The 26,860-nt window shown below is 42.1% G+C and overlaps 1 protein-coding gene across 1 annotated transcript in view; it reads right to left on the bottom strand.

The window, feature by feature from the left end:
- Positions 1 to 26,860, bottom strand: part of MTHFD1 (methylenetetrahydrofolate dehydrogenase, cyclohydrolase and formyltetrahydrofolate synthetase 1) — a 42,823-nt gene that overhangs the window by 7,469 nt on the left and 8,494 nt on the right. The window contains exons 2-24 of the mRNA XM_055802703.1: positions 26,762 to 26,846; positions 24,350 to 24,409; positions 23,576 to 23,629; positions 23,070 to 23,206; positions 22,829 to 22,929; positions 22,370 to 22,506; positions 20,853 to 20,964; positions 16,120 to 16,247; positions 15,332 to 15,429; positions 14,467 to 14,640; positions 13,814 to 13,950; positions 13,478 to 13,524; positions 11,288 to 11,395; positions 11,112 to 11,186; positions 9,226 to 9,328; positions 7,999 to 8,075; positions 6,922 to 7,062; positions 4,048 to 4,116; positions 3,413 to 3,524; positions 3,093 to 3,232; positions 2,628 to 2,669; positions 1,481 to 1,581; positions 392 to 569 (exon numbers count right to left, since the gene is read on the bottom strand). Coding sequence (XP_055658678.1) covers positions 392 to 569; positions 1,481 to 1,581; positions 2,628 to 2,669; positions 3,093 to 3,232; positions 3,413 to 3,524; positions 4,048 to 4,116; positions 6,922 to 7,062; positions 7,999 to 8,075; positions 9,226 to 9,328; positions 11,112 to 11,186; positions 11,288 to 11,395; positions 13,478 to 13,524; positions 13,814 to 13,950; positions 14,467 to 14,640; positions 15,332 to 15,429; positions 16,120 to 16,247; positions 20,853 to 20,964; positions 22,370 to 22,506; positions 22,829 to 22,929; positions 23,070 to 23,206; positions 23,576 to 23,629; positions 24,350 to 24,409; positions 26,762 to 26,846 — 2,416 coding nt within the window. The remainder of the gene's footprint in view (positions 1 to 391; positions 570 to 1,480; positions 1,582 to 2,627; positions 2,670 to 3,092; positions 3,233 to 3,412; positions 3,525 to 4,047; positions 4,117 to 6,921; positions 7,063 to 7,998; positions 8,076 to 9,225; positions 9,329 to 11,111; positions 11,187 to 11,287; positions 11,396 to 13,477; positions 13,525 to 13,813; positions 13,951 to 14,466; positions 14,641 to 15,331; positions 15,430 to 16,119; positions 16,248 to 20,852; positions 20,965 to 22,369; positions 22,507 to 22,828; positions 22,930 to 23,069; positions 23,207 to 23,575; positions 23,630 to 24,349; positions 24,410 to 26,761; positions 26,847 to 26,860) is intronic.

Here is a 26,860-nt window from a genome sequence, read left to right as displayed (position 1 = left end):
CTGTTCCATAGCCTGTATAGATTCCCATCCTGAGCCACAAGTGCACCCAGAATCTCTGCAGTTAAGTAACAGTTTGGTCAGGCTTGTTCCAGACCATGCTCTGACGGGAATGCATGCCTCAAGTTCAAGAACTAAACTTCCCCTTAAACCTGGAACACGACTGCCATGGTAGAAACCTCTAGCACAGTCACAGTAGCATCTTTCAGTGTCAAAAGTAAATGGTATTTCACTGGATAGTCAAAACAACGACAACTGACTAGGTCTTTGAGGCTGGTGAAGTAAGTGTTATGTTCTAAACCCCAAATTTTTGTTTCTCAGAGCAGCCTCTCAGCTAGCCTTCAGCAACTTAAGGTACTGAAACCAAGTAAAGTTTATAAGTGCAAGTTCTTACCTCCAAGTTATAGAGGAACCTGAAGTTGCTTGGTGTCTGCGATGCTCTCTGAACAGCTTGGGCCAGTGCAACTGCTCCTTTACCTCCCTCTGCCCAGTGAGTGCACTCCACAGCATCAAACGCTCCCGCTTCCTTTGCCAGTTGTACTACAAGGGCCAGTTCAGCCTTTGTATCTGTTCTGAAAGGAGAAAAGTTTGCACATTTGTACCAGAATGCACACGCAGTAAATTAACTGTTCTAACCATTTCCACTCTGGACAAGATCCAGAAGCTGTTCAAAGCAATCGTAGAATCCAGCCATCAGGAAGCTGCTGAGGGGCTATCTACCACAGCTTTCTCCACATTGGTGGAGGAGGCTACTCCACAGAGGAGCAGACAGCAACAGGTAGGTCGGGAATTACATGCAGAAACCCATGGTTAGTGACAGAGCAGTGTTCCAGACTTTCTGCTGTTTCTGTCCTGTATCAACAACGCAACTCCTGTTTTTGTGAGCAAACTCAAAAAGGTGTTAGTATTGCTGATTTAGAGATGCTAAGGTGTGCTATATCATGTGCACACTACAAGCTAAACCCCACAATTTCTCTAGATCAGCCAAGAGGCATTCGTTCCAAATGAAGAATCCTTAGCTGGCTACTCTGTTCCAGCTGGCATCAGCTTTACACACCAGTTCAAAGCCCTTCTGCTTGCATAAAAAGACCACACACAGATGTTATCTCCCGAGCAGTGCAACGTGCAGAGCTGAAAAGCTTCTCAGCGGGGCATAATTACTCCATATAGCAGACCACTGAACACAGCATGGTTGGCAGCACTGGCACCTCACCATCTATTCTGAGCTTAGATTCCACATCATGACAGGCACCTTTCATCCACAGTAATTTGCCCGGTCAGGCTGTAATAGTCATAAAATCTTAAGCTAATTTGAACTAATGAATGCATCTGAAATGACCAAGCAGAGGTCCCCTATTTATTCAGCATCTTCCAACAATGCAAAATGCTGCAAACAATATATAAACAATACTGAAAACAAACATATTTATAAAGTGTCACAATTTTATACTCATGCATCATTTCCACATCCCAGCTCACTTACTTGAAAGCATTCACAGCCACTACTACTGGGACACCAAACATCCGTGCATTTTGGATTTGCTTGTTTAGGTTACTACAGCCTTTTGCCAGTAGTTGAAGATTCTGTAAAGACGAAAGCAAGCAGGAAGCACGTTTTATCCGGGGCAGTGAAACTTTTTTTCCGAATTCACTACATCCACAGCTAATGATAAAAACATCAAAATGGGGATGAAACCACAACTGCAAATCCCCAGTGCTGCTTTCTGAACACTCCAGACCAGGGCATCCCCTTGGATGGAAGACTGCAAAAGGAATGACTGCTTCTAATGATCACTGCTTTCAGCTGCCAACCCAAGGTAAGAGAAATCACTTTTTACCAATTTTTTGTTATTCTTAGTAAGTTAACACCTGGGCTCATTAATTCCCCACAGTAAAGCCTCATTTTCCTCTCTGACACATTTGTCTTTAAGTATTAAATACCATTAGTGTGAATTTCATGACACTTGTTTGAAGTCTATGGCAACAGCTTTTGGTTTATGCATATTTACATTTTGCAGCATCAGAGACTACTCATGGAAACCCAGACATTTCATACCTTCCTATGCAAAGAATAATCCATACAGAAGCCCCACAAGTAAAAAAGCTGCCACAATGTAAAGACAACCAACCCAATAATCCAAGTGTACACTGCCATTCACGGCACAAGGATAGAAGCTCAGACTTCAGTTCGCCTTCCTCTCTGCTTGCAAAGAAGGGGCGTGTGTGGAACAAAACCAAAACTACTGCTGCTGCTAAGAAGAGTGTAATTACAGAGGTATTCTGCATATTTTCAGAGACAGTATTTCAACCAAGCAATTACTCCATACCGAGAGGGTCAGGGGACACACAGTAGATACTGCTATGAAAAACTGAGTGCACAGACAATTGCATGAGCCCAGGAGAAACAAAAACGCTCCAAATACCAGCTAGGTCAAGTACAACAAATGCTTGAAACAGCACAGCCAAAGTAACATCATTAAAAAAAAAAAGTAAGAACATTACAGCTTGTATAAGGAAGCATTTCCCTGGCAGCTAAAGAAATGACACACTAGCTATCCAGGCATGCGCTGCATGACAACATTGTGTCATGACCACAGTTAGCTGATTTAACAAGAGCTAATGAAGGTTACCTCTTCCATGTACTCCTTTGGTAAAGGTACCCCAGCAGTGACCTAGAGAAAAAAAAAGAAAAAAAGAGGGAACCCTGTAAGATCTATGACAGCAATCTGTGCTTGAGTCTTATTAAACAGCATCAAGATACAAAATTCTAGTCCAGGCTGATCCTTTTTCTAAGAAAAAAATAAAAGGAAGAACAAAAGACTGCAAGATGCACTCCTAATACAAAAAACAACTGTGGTAGTATCACAAGTGCCCCAGCATACAAGCACTTTGCTGGGACAATTAAACAAGCAGGTATGTACCTGTAACATATTACAACAAAGCAGCTTACAAGAAAGAGGGACATACAGAATCCTTTTACAATTGCAGATCTCGGGACAATTACAAACAGATCAAATGCTAAGGCCTTTAAGCGACAGGATCAGAACAACAGTAACAGCCCCTCGGGCCCAAGGAACACCTTGCCCAGTACTTACTGCAGGCCCTCCGCCATGCATTTTCAGAGCTCGAACAGTAGCAACCAACACCACCACATGAGGCCGGAGACCAGAATAGCGGCACTTAATATTAAAGAATTTCTCCATGCCTATGTCTGCACCAAATCCTGCTTCTGTAACTAGAGTAGGAATTAAAAGAAAAGAAGCTTGTGAGAAGTTGCTGGGTGGAGAAATCATGCCCCAATTATACAAATTGGAAGCTTCTTCCAAGAGGAAAACCCCCAAGCCAGTCATGATAAAAAATGGCAGATCCCTCCCTGCAAAACAAACAAACAAAAAAATGCACTCCACACACTTACCAACAAAACCCTCTTTACCCACAAGCTTCAGTGCTATTTTGTCTGCCAACACGGAAGAATTCCCATGTGCAATATTGGCAAAAGGTCCAGCATGAACAAACACTGGTGTTCCCTAGAAAATGGGGGGGGGGGGGGGGGGCAGGGAGGGAAGAGAGTGAGAACGAGAAAATCAGAGGACACAATATAGAAAATCTGGAGCATTCAGAAGTTAAGTATTATGGTAGCTGAAGGTAAAGAGTAACACTTTTAGAAGACAGATCTTAAAGCCTTCTGATCAAACGTTTGTTATCAGTAATAAGGACTACAGGGCAAACAGGATTATAATAATCTCCACTTGTGCAGATATTAATCTGCTTAGGAAAAGGACAGCTAATGCCATTCTCCTGCATCCACACCATTTAGATTCCCAAAACACTTCCTGGTATTAAAGACAACAGAACAGAGATACAGCAAAGTGTAGTGCATTTTCTTGGAGTCATCCCACATGCCTTCTGCCGTAGCCCTGAACTTCAGGTAAGAAACCACAGTAAATCTCCAACTCTAAGCTGAGTAAGCCCACGCTGATCGTGATGAACGAACCACACTGGTTGCTTTCAGCTTTGAGAATGCACGTACAGCAAGTCACCTGTGCTCACCTCTAGCGTCTGCATGAGGTTTGGTTTAACAGCATCTTTCATCAAGACAGCCAGAGCACCAGTCACTCCCTAAAAGAAAAAAAGGGGCAATCAGTTTCCAGATGTACTGAGACCCTGAAACAAGTTCCTATGCAGTGTCAAGGCTCTGCTTTTGTCCTTGTGAGCCTTCAAGACCAGAATCAGCAGTTGCTCTAGATGTAACTAACCCTAGTCAGTGCAAGGCAGAATAACAACCTTTACATCCATGTAAGAGGATCTGTGATTTCTGCTGAGGACAGCCTCTTGGTTGTGACTTTCCTTGGCCGTAACTTTATAGTGAAGGCATAAGAACAATTGGTGTTTCAATGCTATAACAAGGTTAGTAAATAGTAGCAAAAAAAGTAACCCTTATGTACGTATGGTTTACTGGAGCCTATTCAGTGGTACAAAACAGTGTTCTTTGGCTTTGCAGGCAGATTTGTCTTGAACTTCTTCCCTCCCTCAGCAACTAGGCTCTACATACTGACCTTGAAATGTCATAACAAGCTGCTACATACTGCCCAAGTCTCTTGTGCTGAAGTAACTTAAAGTGAACATCTACACTCATAAGAAAGACTATGCTGACATCATGAAAGGCAAACACAGGAGGCCATGTGTCCTCTGAGATGCAGCAATATAACCTGCTGCGATTCTGCTTCCTGCAAGGTGACAGTTTGTGATTCCATCCATGTCTGCCTTGGGAAGAGAAAATGAGGGTCTGGTTATCCTTATGGCTGACAGTCCAGTGGAAACCAAACCAGATGATGCCCAGCATTTGCAGAAGTAACTAGAATCACTATCATGGGTACTGAGCCAAATGGTCACAGCAGTTATGAAAAGTGAACCAGATTTCTTTTTCTTCCCTTTCAATTTCAATTGTATTGCAGCACTCAATTATATGAAACTTTTTTTTTTAAAGACATTTACTGCTTTGTTTCATTAGTTTCAATCTTGCCACATGAATGCTTATTTAACATTTAATGGATAAGCTTTAAACTTCCATCATCTCCAGAATAATGAAAACTACAGAGCAAGATTTCCATGGTGACATCTGAGGCTTGCAGCACTCAGTACATCCCATATCTAAAAACCTGTAGTCAATTTTTGATTCTACATTTCTTCCCAGTTTCTTTGCATTTCCTGGTACCACAATCATGACAGTGGTTACATCACAGCAGAAGGATCCAGACATTTCATTGTGCCAGTCTGGTCTCTGCAGTCACTGTGTTTCTGCCTGCATGAGTACGTAGCACAGTCCTAAAGATGAAAGCCAATGGCTGCCATGTGTGCAAACACACAACTTTCAAGAGAACCTGTTCAGCAGGTCTGATACCACCTCCATTCTGCAGTTGCATCGGACAAAATCAAACATAATTAGGTTAAAGTAAAAAAATTGTTGATATTAAAGACTTCTATCACCTGGCCTTTATATAAAACTCGAAGCAACTCCCTGCGCAGGCACCATTTGCCTCCACTGCTGATGGGCAGCAGGAGACTCTCCTGTTTTCCAGAACAGGGTTTAACTTAGGTACTTAAGGTTAAACTGGCAGCGTGCTAGCAGCAGGAATTAAGATCTCAAAGCTGCCTGCAGAACTTTGGCACGTGCCCTCCCTCATTCCCAAGATGTCTCAGATAAGAACATCTACAGACAAATGGTTCCCAGTCTAGCCCTTTTCCTGCAAGGCCAGGGTCAGGCCACATTGCTAATCTGCTGTTTCTTCGGCTTATCCTGAAAGGAAGTAAAACAAAAAGCCCATAGCAAGATAGCAAGAGCTTAGTACTGTGTGCCACCTTGCTGGAAACACAAGTCAGGATACCCAGGCTGTGGATTTGTCTCTCTCACTGGAAACGTTCATTCAGAAAATGCAAGACAAACCTCATTACCACCACATCATGCAAATTTGTAATACTCTTGTCTTTTGCAAAACAGTCTGTGAAATATCTACTACACGGGACAGCAGTAAGCACCAATACCGTAATTCTATTGACTAGTGCAACAGTCCTAAGCCTGTTCTCTGCCTTCAGGCCAAGCGGCAGGGCACAGTTCACACACAGGGCTCAATTCCCCTTCCCTTCTCCACACAGGGTTGCCGTCTTTAGGACATCTTGGAAGAAGTGTCTAGGTCATAGGCTATTCCTCTGAGAAACCATGTGAAGCATCATTTGGGAGAGTGCTAGCTGACACACTCCACAAACATGCCAAGTACTGTAATAATTATTGCATGGACAGCTGCAAGACAGTGCTGCAGCTAGCAACTGCTGCTTAGGACTGCTTTACACACTGGTAATAGACATCACCAGTGCTACTACATTCAGCATTCCATGCACTGGAAATCAAGGATTTGTGTCCTTCAAAGGCTGCCTTATGGAGACCCTGCACTTTTTGCAAAGGGTTTGGCTTTTATAGCATTCATAGCCTCCCAGAATAAGATACATCCTCACCTACAATTAAATATGCACGAGGTTTTGTTCCTGCTCAGTGCTGTCCTCACTCCAGGGAGCCTGAGAAACAGGATGACCAGCAAGATGCATTTTAAATTCTTCCGACAAGCAAACAGGCTTTTTATTTAGAAGCCACCATGTATTTACCCATTAATTCCTACGGTGCTAGCTCCAACTCAACACACAGCACATCTCACAGGACCCTTTGCCCCTGCCCAGGTCACACACACACACACTCTGGATAAGGTGCTAGCCACATTGAAGTAAAACACCTTCATTAACTCCAGGGGCTATGATTTCATCTTTAATCTTCTATATGCTAATGTCTTTTCTGTACAGAACTGTCCCTATGCTTTTCAGTCCGAGAACTTTCAGAAGCAATAGGAAAAAGCATTTAAGAACTGAATGACTTACAAGGTCATCTGCTGTAACTGGTTCTCCTCTCTTGCTGGAAGCTACTACCATTCTGCCCAGTCGCTTTTTCATATCATCTAGCCCATCAGAGAGAGCCAGAACTGCCATGATTTCACTGCTCACCGTGATGTCAAACTGAGCCTGCAAGAGAAGAATAAAGAATGCAAAGTCATCAAGATTCCCTAGTAGCAATCTTTACTTGCATTAAATTCTTGAAACAAGGCCAATTATTACCATCGTAACAACAACAACAAAAAAAATACAGACATACAAATATAAAAGATAAACTAAAGCATTACTCTCAGAACATACTTCATTTAATTTGACCATTTTAAACGGGATTTTTTTTCTGCAGAAGTAAAAACTACCTGTTTCATTGCTATTATATGACTCTCTCCTGGTACATACATTAGTGATTCATGTAAGAACGCCTGAGTAACAAATTTTATTTTTGAAGATTGAGGTTACTAACTCATCTGACTATCACTAAACAGTACAGTAAATGAAAAAAAAATCATATTCTATAGGAAATGAGGGGTAGAACTCATCTGACATAACACAGACACCTCCATCTAAGCTAAGCACCCTGGGGACGTTTCAAGTCAATAGAAAGAGGCTTTTCTGAGCACAATTCATTTGAACTATTAATTTGACAGTTACTTAAGGGATGGGAATAGTCACAGCCCTGACTGCCTATTTTACTCTATTGATTATATAATGAATCTAAAGAACAAGCTCGGATACCGTGTCTAGTTTTGGCCAGATACATCCCACCCAAAGCATCTGCAGTGGTGAAGATTAGCCACTGCCACGTATCATATTATATACCACTGTTACTATGCCAGTTAACCCAGCTTGGGAAGCCAACATTCAGGAGAGAACAGGGAAGGAGGGAACAGACAATGAAACTGAGCACTGCGCTGGTAGCGAACATAACTGCTTGGCTGAAGGGACTTTCTGCTTTCTCTTTAACAAGGTACTGGTAAAAGATGGAAAAATCTGGAGTTACAGAAACTTGCTTCAGGACCTCATTTTTCAAAGGACTTTTAAAAACATGCAAGAAAAGGGAACAATTACCGTTCGTGAGAAACCTTTTTCCGTTGGAGACTGTCCAATAGTGATTTTCCTAAGGAACCTGTCATTTGTATCCAGTACTGTGAGGAATAGAGAGAAAGATGAGAAGTCACGTTTCAAGTCATGTCACATCTGTGCACCATGACAAACACTCAAAACTCAACTACATCACCTACGAAGGGAGGATGGCAGTTTGAGATACCATCCTCTCCTGAAGAATGGCAAGTGCTATTCAACATGATTCTTTCCCAAAACTGAACTGCAAAGTCAGGATACCCACCGTCACACGCAGGCCCTGCACTGCATCCAGAGGGAGCCTACCTCCCTCTGCACCCATGAACCGTAAGTCCAAAGCCTTTCTGAAAAGCAGAGCTGCTAGTATTATTCCAATTGCTTTTCCACCATCATTAGTCAATGTGGAATCAGGAAATTATCACAGCCAAAAAAGAAATGAAAGTATAATTTTAAAAAGTTAAGTGATAAAACGGTCAGATTCTGCCATTTAGTGAGAAAAGTTTCACGCAGCCCCATTAACTCAAATTACCCTGGAAACGCAAACTACCAAATACTGGCTTAAATTTGCTGTTTCTTACTATCTGCTTGAAAAATTCTAAGAATTTTATAAAATATTTCCCATGAGGCAGACTACTTTAGGCCCATTACAAGTTATGAAGCAGATTTTGGAGTACATTTCACACTGTTTTAATAAAAAGAAGAAACTTCTTGAGGTTTAGATCAAAAGAAAAAATTCCATATTTGAGATTTCTTTTGCTAGTGAAGTATGAAGTCTGCCAGACCAGAAACTGATTTTACCTTCAGGTATCTTTTAAAGCCTTTTAAAAATCTGGTCTTTATTTGCTGTCAGCCCCCAACAGAGCAAGTGGGCAGATTCAAACTGAGTTTAATCTCAGAGCAGAACCCTCTCCTTGCCCACCGGGCTTTCTCAGTCAGGTAAAAAGGCTGTTGGCTACAGCTGCCAAACTCAATCCCCTCAGTGACCAACAAATCCAGAAACAAACTTGCACCAATTCAGAGCAGATTCAAGCCCATGCATCAGACCTTTTAGAAATGGGATGCCAGCTACAGGCATCTACCCCACCAAACACTCAGGAGAGGCCAGCCCTGCCCTCTTCCCCATTTTTTCAGTAAACAGTTCCTGCTGCACTTGCAAACCTCTCTTTTGACACACGTTTTGTTTCTTAATAATTCCTTATTTAATGGCTCTTGTACCTCTTTGCCACGTTATGGTGCTTGGGTCAATGTCCAATCTCACAAAGAAGTTTACTTCTTCCTTTGTCAAAGTTGCAGGATCAGTTTTGTTAATGCCTAATTTCTATGGCAGGAAATGACAAATAAAAGAAAAAAGGTATAATGAAAAGATCCACAGAAATGAACCCTTCACTAGAGCAATGAGCCTTCAGCAGTAGCATCTGCATATTCAGAAATAAGGAGGGGCTGCCTTTTCAGTGTCCCTTCTAGACCCCACAACAACGTCAGATGATCCATACTGGTGTGTATCTGGAAGCAGAGCTTGCTGCTGGGCAGCTAGTAAAAGGCAAAGCAAGCAACAGAGCTCATTAGGGTAGGTTATCACCAAGCTTTGTGCAAGGTATCTACAGAACGAGTAAGAGAGAGCGCTTTGCAGTTCCTTAACATACCTTGTTCTAACCATTAGTCTCACATGCTTACATCCACTTCTCATTAGTCTGCCTAGGGTCACTGCACGCAGCCATATGTATTTAAAGACACTGCTTTCGGCATGCTGGTTAGGCAGCACAAAGGAGGAATTAAACAATTCAGTCACAAGGCTGTCAGCATCCCAGAAAGCTGATCTTGAACATACTGAGAGGATGGGCAGCTTGCCAAGTTGCTTAATTGAGCGAAGAATTATCTCAAGAAGCCTGACACAAGCGCAAGCTTAGGAATGAGGAAAATGACTGAGTTGATTTATGAACGAGCAAGCTTTTTTTTTTTTTAATTAACTAGACAGCTAAGTCATATTTTGCTCCTGAAGTAAAGCAGGCAAGAAGAAAGTCTTTTCCTCTTCAAGCACACAATTTAGAAAAAGAAATAAACGAACCAAACCCACCAACCAAACAAAAAGATATTTTTCTGGAGTATTAGCATCCTGTTCACATCTTGACATTTAATAATGAGAACAGTGGTTAGGGTAGACTTCCCTTAGCCATCCATCAGGAACACCAAGCAATATGATGTAGCTTCTTTGCTCAGCAACGGAAGCAAACCACACGTTCTCTAATGGTTGAGACATTATAGCCAATTAATCAGTTTTAGCTTCCTAAGAGTCTGACTATTGCTCCTGAATTCCAAATGGGCAACTGATCCAGCCTGAATACTGCACAAACGGGTTTGTACTGTGAATGAGCTTAGCAGGCCCCAGGCTGTCCTCCTAGCCAGAAGGTCCAAGCCCACTGCAAAACTATTCCTCTGTCAATTCTCATTTTTGCAGAAGTCAGGGACACATGCTAGTTCATATTAATTTCTAAGGATCAGAAGGGGAGCTGTGGTCTGCTCAGGGACTGCCACTCAGTGACAGGGGTACTCATCTTACTGGGAATCCTTTTTTGGAAAGAGGAGGAGTGGGCAATGTAGGGGACAGGTAGTTTTCAATTTTTTCCCCCATTCAATCTGGGTAAGACAAAATTCTGTATGTTTGCTTTTTGCTGAATTTTATAAATTGCCTTTTTTTGTGCTGTTATTAGCTATATAGCTGTCACATGGGAACTGTTCATCTCTAGCTGTAACTGGCTATAAGGTATGGAGACTGATTCTGGTCCCTTCTTAAACTGCATTAAGGACACTGAATTGACACTATTAACAAAGGGCACTAATCTCTTTGCCTACTCCCACTGAGTTACTCAGCATATGATAAAGAGAGTCCCATCGATGACTCTTCCCCTTGGGGCTGCACCTCACTGTTTTCTGTGCTGTAAGAAGGGCTACGGCTACCACACTTTTGCACTCTTACATAAAAAATAAATTCCAGCAGAATAACCTAGAGGACAACACAAGGGTTTCTGTAACCTATCTCTGCCTATGTTAAGGATGAGTAAATGGAACAGAACCAGAAACCAATGCAAAACCAGTGACCTTACCTGCAGTCTTCGGATCTGAATGTCTGAGAACTTCCTAACACCATTGACAGAAGGTACCAAACGGCTGTAAAGAGCCTTGCAGAATGAAACAGGTAGTTAATTAGCACTGTTGGCACACCCAAAACATCTTGGCCAAAGTGGGCTGGGCTCAAAAACATCACATGAAAGGATTGTACCTGGTCAGTCTGAGTTAGCTCATGGAATATACGTGCATCGACAGCAGCAGCGACCAGGTTGTTGGCTGCAGTGATAGCATGGATGTCACCAGTGAGGTGAAGGTTAAACTAGAAGAGATAAAACATATCAGTTACCTCATCCTGCTGCAATTTTCATTTATTTCAATTCATTGTAGACAGATGGAAAGAGAAGTATTAATAGCAATGTTAAAGTGAATGAGGGTGGAGGGGGAGAGATTGCTCAGTGCAGAATGTGGTAGAGAGGAAAGAATTTCTCTAAAACAGAAAAATGCCTCACCCACATTTATATCATTTTACAAACTTCCAGAATGAAGCTGCCAAATTAAAAGGTTTTTTTTTCCCCACAATAACAGTTTTCACAGGCTCCTTGACACCTGAGAAGGGCACATCTGCATTGCTCCTCTTTCACTTTCCTTCTGACCCCCTCCCATTATAAGCACAACAGGTTTCACACATACATTAGCAGAAGCTGCTGCTCCTACAAAAGTATCTGAGCTAAACTGAAACTAGCAACCTTGTGTAGTGCTAGCAGTAGAGCTGTGGTTGCATGGAGCTCTGCAAAAGCTAACCACTCAAACACTGAGCAGCACAGGCAGAACTTGTAGGCCACATACTACACAGTGACACTGCTAATAGTTTTCTTGATTCTAGCTCATTAAAAGGTGGTTTGTGTCTACATGAGCTATCTGGCTGCACTGTAGCTACACTGACAAATGGCTTGGGATATATAGCTTCCATGACAAACCTGCATTATGGTAAGGGAGTAAAAGGTGTGGTTAAAACAACCTTTTTTTCCTGTGTAGCAGAGCAACAAAGGAGGAAAACGAAAACAGGACATTAGAAAAGGTGGTATGACAGAAGACCTGACAATACTGTTCTGTTGAAGCCTTGCTACTGTGGTCTTAAAAACAGATAGCTCAAAGCAGAATGCAGCTAGTCACATGCTGACAATAAATCTTAATTAGTAAATGCTAATTGCTGTCTCATTCTACATGCACGCAACAAGAAGAAATTATTACTACCTTGGTTCTGCAGCATGAACTCAAAGTTTTTCACTTGCTAATCTTTTCCTAGGATGAAAGACGCATGTAGAAATACCAAATGACGTATCAAGGTCATTACTGTAACTAGTGACTCCATATACTTCAGGTTTATGAGACATCCACTGATTAAAACACCCCCACAACACTATGTGTATTAATACCACACAGATCATACTTAAAGAAAGTCCTTTCAGCCAGTTTGGTTCCAAGAGCGGGGCTGTTTCCCACTGCTGCACACAGTCAAGTATTTTGGCTCATCTTATTAACACCCCCAAGGAGGAGGAGATTATTTTTCCTGTCACATCTATCATTCACACATGTTCTTGGCACCTGACTAAATCAATATTCTGCTTCCTAACATTTCTTTTTTTTTCATGGACTTGCTGCATCAACTGGAGCAAACAGCCCTTTTGATCATTTCTGCTTTTCTTCCTAAAATTGCCCCGTGTCAATCTATAGTGCATGAGACAAAGGAAGAATTCTACAGGCAATTACTTAGAGAGTTGAGAGAAGCACGAGAGCACGTGCTACACGTGCCTTTCAATTCCCTGCCCCCAGACACAGGATTTTACTTGTTGCCAAGTCACATCAGAAATGTGCTGCAGTGCCAGTCCCCCATGGGCTGAGGTCTTGGCATTACTGATTCCCAACTTCTCTCTTCTCATTTCATGTTAGTAATCTAAAACACAAGTACACCAAAACAGCTCACAGAAAGAGTCGGTAACCACTGCCACTGACAGAACTCCTTAATATGCTTCCAAAATGTATTAAGTCGTCATCATCATCATTTCAGTGCTAGGAAAAAGGGACAGGGGATGTACATTGCTCAAGGGTATACAGAAATTCAAGGCACAGAAGGGGAGGGATCAGAGGAACTGGGAATCCCCAGTCCTGTTAAGTTCCCTAACCATGCAGGCACCCTTCTGAAACAACCAAAGATGCTTGTTGGTTTTTTTTTTTTTTTTTTTTTTTTTTAAAATGTGCTGAAATCAAGCATCTAGTTTTTGGGAGCGCTACACTGGGACATAAAAAGAAAAGATATTTCTAAGTTATCTGACTGCAGACTGCAGTATCTCCTCAAGGTCTGTGAGCTATGTGTGCAATGAGGCTTTGTATAAAGATTTACCTCATCCATGGGGATAACTTGACAATAGCCACCACCTGCAGCTCCACCTACAGAGAGACAATAGTCAAACCATGCAAATAAAGTTGTCTCCAGCCCAGAGTGGTATTACATGTGCCTGCTTAATGGCTTTCAGAAGGCACCTACTGTCGAGCTGCTTAGTTTAAATCCCAGTACAGCACTTGAAGACAACACTGTAGAACTTACCCAAGGTTTTTGTTTCTTAAAAGAAATGCAATCGTAAATATGAATTACGTTAAACTACAAGGCAGCAGAATAAATCTCTGAATGCCACCTTCCCCCATTTAGTTCAACTGCAACCAACAGAATACCTCATACCTTTTATACCAAAGGTTGGCCCCTGAGAAGGCTGCCGAACACAGGCAAAGACATTCTGATGAAGGTGTGCTCCTAAGGCTTGAACAAGACCGACAGTGGTGGTGCTTTTCCCCTCTCCTAGGGGAGTAGGAGTTATCCTGCAGTGAAAAAGCAGAACAGACACAATTGAACACTTGTAGTGGGTGAGACTCAACAGGGATAAAGCAGTCACCCAGCGATTGCAGTTAATGGCAATTCAAATTCTGGATTGGCTCAGACTTCAGCTAATCTTCATCAGTTTGAAACTGGAATGAGATTGGCAAATTATCCTATTATCTGCTGAAGACTTCCCCCTGAAACAACTTGCTAGTTACTCTTGAAGGCAGGCTACTAGACTAGAACTTTGACTATGATCCAGTCTTTCCTCCATAACCCTGACCTGCAGACCAAAACAATTCATTTCCCAGAGAGAAATGTTGAACTACATTCCACAATTTGCCACAAGAGATAAATCTATTTGCCAAACCACTAGATTTTCACAGTGTGATGTACCGAAAGCCAGAGCACCCCATACAGTCACCTTAACAAAAGACAATACAACAAGAAGCCATGCTAATAAAATTTCTTTCAGCTTGACATCATGTAAGCGATGCCTCTGTTAAGGCAATACCTACCCAGTTACAACAATGTATTTGCCATCTGGCTGGCTCTTCAGCCGTTCCAGAGCTGACAGATGCACCTTGGCTTTAGTTTGGCCATAGAGCTCCACCTCATCAGGGAACAGGCCAACTTCTCTTGCAACTTGATCAATGGGCTTGGGTATGCAAGACTGTGATATTTCAATATCACTTAAAGAAAGAGAGCAAGGTCAATTCATAAGTCAAAGACTTCTCACAAATTCCCCACTTCTGGATGGCACAAACTACACTTAATATATATTTTAAAAGGGAAGCTTTAACCCTTCCTAGTTAATCAATCCCACCCATACTGGCTACAGTAGAATAGACACATCCTCAGGAGTTCCTTTTATTTTTTTTTTTTAAAAAAAGCCAAAAACCCACCACAAACCAAACAACACCCCCCTGCCCAATCCTTTCACTTCAAGAATGCCTTTTTGTAGGCAATGTGTTATGCTCCTTTATGATATTTTCAACTGCTCCTTGGGGACTTGACACCAACTTCTATTTCAAGCTGCTAGGCTTCTGCCATGTCAGCCTGAAAATTTTCCAAAATACAAGTGTCTCGCTATTTGCTCAATCAGCAACTACCTAGCTGGCCTAAGAAGTCTGTGGAAGTCCATGTTCAGGCCTTAATATTATCAGGATGACCCAAGCCTACCCTTCAACATGTCACGGCACCATTGCAGGTTAGCTCTGCACTCTTAGGAAGACCTCACGGAACCTTCTCTCTACTTCTCTCCAAACTTCAATGCCAGCTACAATCTACATACCTGTATGCCCTGTATTACACAAAGCTTGGGAACAGAAGCAAGTATTATGCTGCATGAATACTGCCAGTGGCTTTATTTGAAAGCATTACCTTGGAACAGGCACCTTTAGGGTAAGCTGGTTATATTGGATGTTCCATTTTCCAGGCTGGAACTTCTCCAGAAAACGCTGTGCACTTTCCACTGTGCTCTAAAATGAGCATGAAAATGCGTTATAGCAACCACCACCATACGAACCATGCCGGTTCACAAAGACTCAGAAAGGGTTTCCTGTCCCATTTGTCTCAGTTTGAGATTAACACAAAGTGCTTTGATTAAAGCACGTGCTGAAGTCCAAAATGAGATTCTGCTCGTAGTTTTCTTAAGAAGAAAAAAACCCCCACCGTGTCTATCTATCCATCTACCTATTTATCTGCCAGCATGCTGGATTTTTTGGGGTGTTCTGTGCCAGCAGGGTTTCTTAAGCAAAGCAGGAACAGAAGGAGCTGACTTATACTTCTACTCTCCTCCTTTTTATCCAGTCACCCTGTGGACAGTTCTAGAATTACAGCCAGAACACTGTAAGACAAGCCTACTCTTGTAAGATAAGCCTCACTGTTTCATGATACCACACTCAACATCACCCACCCCACCCCCCCAGAAAAACCCCAACAAAACCCTAACCAGAAAAATGCTGTCCTAACATTTCCTTAAGCTCCATCTTTTTCCTCAGTTAACTGAATCCAAATTGTTTGGACTAGAAGTTGGAAATCCTAACCAGACCTCTGTAAGAGCAAGAAGGAAGCACCAGTTGCTTTGCTACTATGCTGAAGGACAGCAGCAACATACCCCAATTGTAAAGGCAGAAGAGATGACCAGCAGTCTCAGTCTGCCCACATACCTGCATTAACATGGCCACAGTCATAGGCCCAACACCACCAGGAACTGGGGTGATGTAGGAAGCTCTTTCCTTTGCTGTACTATACGCCACATCTCCTACAACTCTTTTTCCACTGGCCTTTGTGCTGTCTGGGGATATAAGGAAAAAGTAAGTTACACATCACTGTAGGAGGCAGCACTGGCTGAAACTGAAGACTTTTCCTCTGTTGGAGTAAACAAAACAGAAGCTGAGTATCCAGGAAGCTGTAAAAAAAGATAAAAAGTTAGAACAACATCACAAAATGAAGCTGTTATCATCATACTTCACTCAGAGTGTCAACATCTCATGCAATGTGTCTTTCCATTAAGCACCATTTATCCTCAGCCAGACAGATCTCCCTTGCCTTGAGACCAAGTGTTTTCTCAGTGGCACATGGCCCATAGGGCAGCCTTAAGATTACTTCAAAACAAATGCAAAGGGACCAAAGCACAGACCAAGCCTTACATCTCTGCACTAATAAACCACAAATGGGACACACAATAGAGATGTCACCTGAATGATTCTCTTACAGCTCCTGCTGCATTGCGCTGAAGGATTAGTACGGCTTCCAGTTTGAAGGAGATATAAGCTAATGGTCTAAAAGAAGTGTGAGAGAAGAAACATGGCTGACTTGTTCCAAAACTCTAGGTTTACATTTGCTCTGTTCCATCTGGGAGGACATCTTGGCCTTACTATTGAACAAAATCACCTGCCTTTACAGAAACTGAATGCAGAAAGTGCTGAACTTTTCAATTACTCCTTGCCGTTCTAATGATGGACTGGTAAATACTGCAGTTCACAGATCAGAGCTGTGTCAAAACAAACCTCACAGGTGGCTTGAGAGCTCCAGTAGAATAATCTCCTTTCTCTCTGACAAAAAAAAAGTGAAAAACAAACAAACTATATCCTGGTGCACTACATGACCTGACAACGGAGAAGCAGATACAGCACTTCTTTCCAGTGGTGACCTTCAAGGTCTCCCATAAAGAGAGAAAAAGACAAAATGCATTAGTAAACTAGCACAGTCATCTAAGGAAGTTGCTGATTACGGACACAGCCTATCAAAAAAGGAAAATTTAAGTTCCTCCTGGAGTGGCAGATCCTAATTTCAGATCTGAGGACTCTAGGGAACTTAAGCAGTGTGAAAAACCTGAAGATAGATTTTAATGTTGTTACATTGCGATATTATATTGCATACAATAAGTGTACATTTGCACAGAACACAATCAGTAAGTTTAACGTACATTTGGCGAGTGGGAGGAGTAGAAGAGAAACAAAACTCCTAAACAGCTGATTATATAAAACCAAAGAGGGAACAAAAGCTGTTCCTGCCAACACTAATTTTTAGCTGCACTGTTGCTGACAATTAACAGCTTGGATGTTTTGCTGTGTTTATGTTTTAATCAACGCTTCTCCCTAAAGTTCAAAGCCTGATCAACATCACAGCTGTTAAACACTGTTTTTACAGCAACTGTCAGCTTTGCTGCCTGAACTGCAAACCAGTCTGGCCTTCCAGCCTAGAGATCAGCTTAATCAAGATTGCAGAAGGCAAATAACATAATCATATTTTCTTCTAAGGTTACCAAGCAGGCTTACCAGCCACCCTGGCCAGGAAGTCTCCAGGCCCAAGAATGAAGAAAACAAGTAGGCACTCCAGACACAAACAGCCTGATCTGTTACACAGACACAGTGATGAGCACAAGCCAAACAAGCCCCCAGACCCTGCCCCTGCATCCTCACCTCACACCAAGCACTGCTGAGCACAACTTGGGAGCTATTCCATTACCTTTAAAATATTCTTTTGCAGGGAAGCTCACATACAACACTTTCTGCCTCTCCCCGTAATTTCACCTTCTCAGTACTCATTATCCCACTCTTAACAAAACAAACAAACCAAACTACAGAGTATCAGTGACACCATAACCATTCCCACTGCCTGTGTCTTCTCTGGTCCAGCAGGTTCTCCGGCCAGCTGGAACACACAAGAGTGCATATCCAAGGACTCTGAAACCAAAGAAGTGAAGGACATGCCTACATGTACGGAATAACAGGTATGATGATATCCATCTGTCTCCAGAGACAGCTGTATGACAGTATGTATGTTGACAGTAAGGTGCTGAGAGTTAGGTATGTTGAGTGCAGCTTCTGGACCACAGCTAATTCACAGTCTTGCTTTCACCAGGCACAGGCTGGGAATATCCACGTGACTTCCAAGCAAGCCTGTGCCAACGTACGTGCAACTAACACGTGCAACTACCATGTTTCTCATGGATATATGACTGCAAATATACAAGGCCATACATGACCCTCATCTATAAAACATGATACCACCTGCCTACAGTCCGCTTCTTTTTTTAGACACCATTCTGAAAGGTGTTTCATGAGGTACCCAACACAACCTGACCTTACAGGCCTGTGATGACAGCTTGATTCCTAGTACACAAAGATACAGAGTATCAAGTCAAGGCTTTCTATATCTTTCTAGCTCCTCTGGTATTTAAAGAGCGTGGCCACCACGATCCAGAGGCTGATCCTCCTTTCCTGCTCTCATATCCTACCATTCAAGGTTCCCTCTTGGCTAGGGCTGCAAAATCCCATAGCAGAGAAGAACGTTGAATGAAGTTGCTTCCTCCATCAGGACACAGAGAAAGACACCTCAGGGACTCTGCCATCTCTAGGAATATCCTCTGCCTGCACTGTTCTCTCCTGTAGCAGAGCAATTTCTACAGGCCTGGATTAAGGCATTCAGAACATTTGGAAAGGGAGAAAGACACACTTGTCTGCTCTAATAGAGGTTTCAGGAGATCCTCTCTTGTCTCTCTCTACCTGGAAGAGATTCTGTTCAGCTGTAGAACACATGAACATAAAGCCAGATGTGCTTAAACTGCCTACTCTACCCTCCAAACTGGCAGCCTTGGGGGTATACAGGCCACCCTCCAATTAAACATGTAACAGCTGCATTTGCACAGAGCTACATGGCTGTAACATTTTTTTAACTCTGCCTCAGCAAGTCTGCAAGAGGTTGATGTCCCGATATGTCAAATCATATTGGGATTTAACTGTACAGGGCACCCCGACTTGCAAAGTATAAGCATATCCAGAGATTGCCATGTCCTCCACACAACTCACACCTACACCTAGGAGACACTAGCTGGGTGCACTTACAGCTATGGTAAGATGTATGGCAACTGTGCTATTTTTCCACCCCTGCCATGGTCAAAGCACCACCACAGCTAGCAGCAATATTCTATCTGTACACTGATGCAGCTGCAGAAGCTGGCAAACTAGCCGCTGTTCCTTCTGTAGCATTGCAATTCCCACAATTCTGGCACTGTTTTCCCAAAAGATTAATCTGAAAACTTTTTCACAACCTATTAGAAGAGAAGAAAGAGGCAGGAGAAAATTCAGCAGCTTCAGAAAACCACATGAAAAAAAGAAAGTCTGCAGCATCCATCAATTTGAAATCTGACAGTTTCCACCGTACTCTACCAAGCCCTGATTACCGAGTCTCACAATGCCATTAAGTGCATTGTCATGCAACACTGACTAGGCTGGGTGTACAAGAAGCTCAGATCTCTGTGCACAGCCCAAGGCAGCCTAATTGCAAAGAAGCAGGGATGTGTCCTCAGAGATGCAGTTTACATCAAGCCTGAAAAAAGGTCATACCATCATATGTCAGAAACACAATGGTCGTTTTATTTGCAGCATGTTAGTGGGGGAGGCTCCAAGCCATTCTGCTTCATGCAAATCAGCAGTGACCCTGTGGGTTTTGGCACGCTGCCTAAGTTTGCGTAGCTTAGCACAAATACATCAAGCAACAAACAGCAACAGCAGATGACTTTTTAACTTTAATTAAGACAGAAGAATAATGTTTTAAAATGCAACTCAATGTCATCTGTGAGGAACAAGACTGCCGAACAGAAATTTCTTTACATTCCATTAAATAATGGCAACAAAATGTCTGATTAATTATGAAAACTACCTTTTAAAAGCCTTGTGGGCGTAGCAGAGAGATAGTTGGATGGTGACAAATTTTCCATATCATTCAATATCTGCAATTTGGATTTAAAACAAGATGAAAACAAATTGCCAGACTGTCTGTTCCTCCTCTATAAGGAAGGAGTAGCTAAGTGAAACCCTATCCTAAAATCCAGTATGTTAAAGCACTTTATTCTAGGCCAGAGCCACTGTCACCAAAACTCTTGCAGAAGCTGCTTTGTTTCAAGACAACAGCTATTCAAGCCTAAGAAGTTAATGTTGTAATTCAACAAATCCACAGCTTCTTTAAGAGACCACTTGCCATTTATGTATTTTAAACATGACAGCTTAATCAGATCTAACTGCAAAGTAATGACAGCAAAGTTGTGCACTCACAAGTAACAACAGCCGCAAGACTTCACTATGTAGGTGGGGCGAATTACATTGATACTCTGTTGTAGTATTTCCTAGGTTTCCTCTTTCCTCTACTAATCATTAGCCTTATCAAAGGCAGAAACAAAACTACCCCTGATCTGCTTTAGAACAGTACTTTGGACCAAACTTTTTCTTTACTCTGGCATCTTCAGAGGTTGCCATCATTACCTAAGACAGATTTAAAAGAGAAAGAAGTCTGCATTGACTAGAAACACCAAGGAAACAGTATCCATGTACTTACTTAGCAACTGCATTTATATACAAATAAACACATCCCCACGCTTTATACATTACCCACGCACCTGGCACATGGTTAATTCCACAGTCTATTACGATTGCACCAGGTTTGATCCATTCACCTTTTACCATTTCAGCTTTACCAGCTGCAACCACCAGGATATCAGCTTTACCAACCTATTAAAAAAAAAAAAAAGTCAAATAAACAACTCTGTATCACACCAGTAGTAGAAAAACACAGAGCTGCTTCAGCAACAACTGAGGTCAACTCCAGTTGCAATGAAACTGTGTGCTCACCCATCACCACTGGAGGGATGAAAGGGCATCATCAGCAATTAAAGGTAGCTAGCAGTTCCTTGGCAAGGACAAATTCTTGCAGGCAGAAATTATGGCCTATTTTCACACTCTGTATACCCTGAACTACTGATAGTCAACACTTCCCAACCTCCTTTGAACTCCTCCATGATTTCAAAGTAGATCACACAGACTACTTTTAGACAAAATTAAAGCCTTCTGCATATTCTTATCTTCCTCCCTTCAAATATCCCTGCATATTCAGCTGCTCTTTTCAATGCTAGAAATAACCCAGCCACTCATCAGACAGCAGCCAAGAACAACCCCTGCACAGGATGTGAAGCGGCACTTCACTTGTGGCAGCACTGCCTTGTGGTTTTTATGTCCAGCACTGTGTAACATGCAACTCCAGGGCAAGCTGATTCTAATTCAGCATTAATATTCATTCAGACAGTAATCAGTAAATTTGACAGATCTGGTCCAAAGCTGGCTGATTAAAGCTCGTTGACAGTTCTTGCACTGCTTCATTCATGTTTGCTTAAGAAGCTGCTATCCCTTGGAATTTTTTGTTTAATCTTCAAGGGAGATAAACTATTTTTAAGATTTCATTAAGAATTAGCACTTCAACTGTTAATCAACCTAATGACAGTCTTATTGAACAGCAACTTAATGGCATGAGGCATTGCAGTGTTTCTGATCATCTTTGTGAGTTATATTCAAATACACCTACCCCCTTTTCAGCTGTAATACTTGCCTACAGAGCCTGGCAATGTTGATTGCTCTACAAAATCCAAGTAGGTGGCAGCACAGCAACACACTATTTCTGTCACTCTCACTGCTAAAGAGGAAAATGGTACCAACTCCCAATCACAGAAAACAGACTGAAGAAAAACCCTGGAGAAAACATTTGGTCTAGCATTTCCCAGCCATTAGAGCAAAAGACCACCTGGCCTTTTCAGAAAAAACCCAAAACATACGCTATCTTGTGGGCCACTACATGGAGATTAGGAAAGGATGATTAAATTCTCAGCTTTTGCCCAAAGAAAACAAAACCAGTAATTTTATCGTTATACTTAAAACACTCTAAAGGGCCAAAAATAATCCAGATCCTATTCCACCAGAAGCACTTACACAGCCATGCAATGAACAGGACTAGGAAATTCTTTCAGATGAAAGACAACCCCGACCCAATGAATTAAGAGTATCAACACACCACGTAGCGACACGCAGCTGGCAGCATTGGCTTGCAGCAGGTAACTACAGCCTTGTGCATCCAGCCTGTCCTTACCTCCTCAGCCAGCGTTGTGGTCTTTGAATGGCAAGTGGTTACTGTTGCGTGATTCCAGAGCAGCAGGTCATGCATGGGAGCACCAACAATCTTACTGCGACCAACAACTACAGCTCTTTTCCCTGCAACCTGGACACCTGCACCACAGAAAGTAAAAATAAGTCATTGTGCATAACAGTACAAACTAATCCAAATGGCTCTGGAGTCTTTTGGTCAGTTTAAGTCTAGCTCTGGTACTTCAGGATACTCTTTTTCTTCTGGATTGTGTATGACAGGGAATTGGAGTCGGGAGGGAAGAGGGAAGGACCATTTTAAAACTAGTTCTTTTACTACCTGAAAATGCAGAGATGAAATGTGGGATCTTAAAAAAAGTTTGCATTTGCAGTCTTGTAATGTGCATCATTTCTCCCCTTACTAGAGATTATTGCACTCAGGAATAATGGATGGAAACCTCCTTACCTGTCTGCCTGATCAGTTCCATGCATCCTTTTGGTGTACAAGGAATAAAGCAGTCTCCAAGGTCCCCTCTAGAGAGTTTCCCGGCATTGATGCTACTTAAGCTGTATTTTGAAAGAATAAAGGCCAAGTAAGATTCCCAGCCTCATGATCACCATTCAAAGGAAAGAAAAGGAAAAGAAGAAAAAAAAAAGTTTTCTTTCTGGAGTAGCTGTCATGCTCTCCAGGGGTAAAGTCAGTTTACCCATCTACATCCTTCTCGGGTGCAACAGCATTGGTTATTTTTTCGGTATTGATGGGTTTATCAGAGTCAAGTGGTAGCTGCACTATAAAGCCATGAACAGCTGGGTCTCCATTCAAAGAAGCAATGCACTTGAGGACCTACAACAAGTAAAAGCCAAAAATCTAATTGCTGATAAACTGAAATATGACTGATGTAAAGAAAAAAGCATAATACTATCTGGATTAAAAGATACACACAATACGTTTAGGTTTTCCACCCAAGAGTACAATTGACTCACTTTTTTTTATTTTTAGAAAAATACCTGTTAAAGTCTTTAAATTTTACATTGTAGTGCTTTAGTTTTCTTTTAAAAACAAACAAAAAAACCTCAGCAGGTTCCAGTTCTTTTTTTCATGAGTTAATATCCATAGGCAAGTATTTTTTTATAAAATGAGAGTACAAATGTAAGTTAATTTCCTGAACCCAACAAAGTTATGTATGTTTTCATTACTGGCTGTATTACTTACGTCAGCTTCTGTTGCTGTGTTTGGCAGTTTTATGTGATTGGCACTGATCCCAATCTGAAAATTAGAACACCAACAAATTATCCTATTTGTGAACTGAAAACAGAGACTGATGTGGCTCTTCTCTCAGTCCAGCCCCGTCACAGCTACATTCTGTCACATTTCCCAGGTCTACCTCCTGTTCCTGTGGCTACAGTCCTATTATTTGGAAATACCATCAATGAAAGGTAAGAGAAAAGATTAGTGCTTTGCCTACTTAGATTGGTCCATACTTCAACTGTCCTATTTGCCTTTTGACATGAGTAACACCATCTTGGCTTGACAGCATACCGTACAGAAATGCCAGCAAAGATGCCAGATGTCACCTAAGGAAACAGGGACTCATCTATGTCCCGTGCCCTGCTGTAGCATGCAATATACCACCAGTGACAGATGCAAGGTAACTGCAGGTACCAGACATTCAGGGAAGGTAAGCACATGGCCACAGGTCAGGAAAGACAGAGCACCAGCACTTGAGACACGCACGATCTAGGAGATGATCACACAAAAAGCGGCACCAAGCCATGCGTTGTTACTGGAGCACCCCACTTGGCTAACTGTCAGGCTGCACACCTATACTACTTCTTTAAAACGAAGATACCAGGCTAACGGTGGTTTCTCCGATATGGGCAAAGCTGAGACAAACCTATTGGATTTGCATCTGCTTTTTCATATTCAGATTTGACCTACTGTAGGAGTGTAACAAGAAATATTTTTGGCAACAAGTTTGGGCATTACCTCAGCAGCAGCCTTCAGCTTCATATTAATGTAGAGGTTCGAATCGTCCCGATTTCCAACCTAAGGATTAAAAGAGTTGAGTCACATTGCAGAAGTGAGACCTAGTCACAGGCTGAGATGGGCTTAACCCTTAGCTTCCTTGGAGCTACACCAAGGAGACAGAGGTATCCTTGAATAACTGTAAAACACACTGACAGAGGCTATAAGTAGCTGGAGCTTACAGGAAAATGTTCTTTCAAGTAACAGGCAGCTACAGACAAGTTGTCTGATCTCCTGCATAAACACATTTACACCTGTTGAAAAACCTTAGAAGTTCTCCAAAGGAGAATATACTGCCTGCCATCTCATCTAAGAAAGTTAATTCTCCAGCTAATTAACATGATCAGCAGGTGTTGATAACAGTCAATTATCCGATTAAGGCTTTCAGAAGAGTTGGGCCTCTTTGATACCCAGGAATCTTCATTTCATGCACATATGTGTGCCTTGATGGACAGATTTCTTCCAATGCTGTTTCGAACCTTGAGAATTTTCTTGCCAAATGAAAAAGCAACAAAACAGGAACAAAGTGATGGGCAAAGAAAAAGCAGTAAGTGGAACAAATGCCTGTAGTTTTTGGCAGTATGGGGATGCTTACAGTACAACTGCATTTCAGAAGACCGTCTGCATCATCCTGTATGTTTTGTTAAAGGTAATACTCCCCATAACCCTAAGAAAAAGAGGGGCAAATAAGGAAAAGCTGACAAGTATATTCTTGAAACCCCATTCCCCGGTACTTGGGAGCTATCCCCAGTTCTCACACAGATTACAAGCTGCAGGGGTGACTGCATTACCTTATCACCCAGCACACACTGCTGCTTCTTCCCTGGGGTTAGACAAAGGGGCTGTCTCCCCTTCAAAGTCTGCTGGGTTTAGGAAAAGGTATGCCTCATACAGGGCAGAAAAGTGCAGGCATCAGGAGATGTCAGCAAATAGACCATACATATATTGTGCAAAAGAGGACCTTCTGGACTACAGCACAAAAAATAAAGATGCACTGACTTTTTCTTTGAGGTCAGAGAACACCAGATACCTCCCCAAGACAAGAGCACATATTGTGCAGGGTGCTATATTAACAGAAACAGCTAGCTGCCCTGACTTAACTGAAAAATAGACAGCTGAGAATATCAGTATTAGGAGATGACTCCAAGCCCAGACCATCTGGTAGCTTACAAAAACATCAGAGAGCCAAAAAGCAAACAGGTTGTAAAGGACTCTGAGACAACTCAGGATTGATGAGAACATAGGCCAACCAAGAAAAAAAATCCAGTAACACTACAAGAAAGCCATTTTTGAAGACAGTTTACAAGGTCAGCAATTCAGCAACTTCCATCAAGGCATTCCTTACTAAATTTTAAATAAAAGACTTTCTTCCTTCCTTTCTAAGCACCTGAGGACAAGTCTTCTCTAGATACGATCTTCTTAAAACTAATGGAAAAAGAAAAACAGAAAAAAACCAAACCACAAACAAAATCATCCCTGGCATTGAAGAGAAGCATGGTCTTTCGTATTGTAGTAGTCTTTAGCACTCTATTCCAGGGACAGGCAATTCAGGAGCCCAAAATACTGAATAAGGACAGAAGCTACTTCTGTAAGCAGCCACTTACTACAGTCCATCAATCCTTTGTGGCTACACAGTTCCTTCCTGTTACATGACACTTGCTACTGCTAGCCACCTTCTGATCTAATAAGCACAAAGAGTTTCCATTTCTTACAGCTGCAAGGAAAAACAAAAATCACCGTAATTCTGCCAAACACAGGCCACATCCCTGTGCCGAAGAGTGCATTTTTCCTCCCGAAGTGTTTCTGTGTAGACTTGAGCCCTTACTCACACTTCTGACAGGCCTCAAGTTCACCAGTGGGATTTTGTTCCACCCTGTGCACTCCAAGTCTTCTTGGCCAAAGGTGGTTTTGGTTGGGGTCTGCCCCTCACCCTCTCTCTCCGTGTTCTGATGTAACAGCAGGCCAAATCCCTTAATAAACACCTATTTCAAAGATTTCTGGTACAAACATCTCTGAAAGCTGACATGCTTGGGGGCTCACACAAACGCAGAGACTTAGAATAGAGGCTACAAGCACTGCTTCCTCTTAATGGGTAAGAAGCCTACTTTCACCATTTCACAAACACAACACTCAGAACTGCAAGAGTCTGATGAAAGAAAATAACCCACTCAAAACCCCCAAACTGTTTCTGGGCCTCAGTGCTTGGAGAAAAGGCATCACAGAACTGTGTCACCATCCCACAGGGAACTCTGCCCTTCTGTTCCTTACAAAGCGTTATTGTTGCAAGGCAGCTTCAATGGAGCTCATCAGCTGTACACTTACCATTGCAAAGCAACACAGTTTTTCTGTAGTTGTCATTAAAGAAAACAATACCTGCAAAATTGCGAGTCCTGGTCTGAAGCCTGGAAATTTCTCTTTCATCTCAGCAACTTGCTGCTTTAGTCTCTCTCTCACTTGTCTGAAGAGGAGGGA

The sequence above is a fragment of the Falco peregrinus genome, chromosome 1 (genome assembly GCF_023634155.1).
Source record: "Falco peregrinus isolate bFalPer1 chromosome 1, bFalPer1.pri, whole genome shotgun sequence".
Taxonomy (NCBI): Eukaryota; Metazoa; Chordata; class Aves; order Falconiformes; family Falconidae; genus Falco; species Falco peregrinus.
The sequence above is the reverse complement of the archived record's forward strand: the minus strand, read 5'-3'. Positions and strand labels throughout refer to the sequence as shown.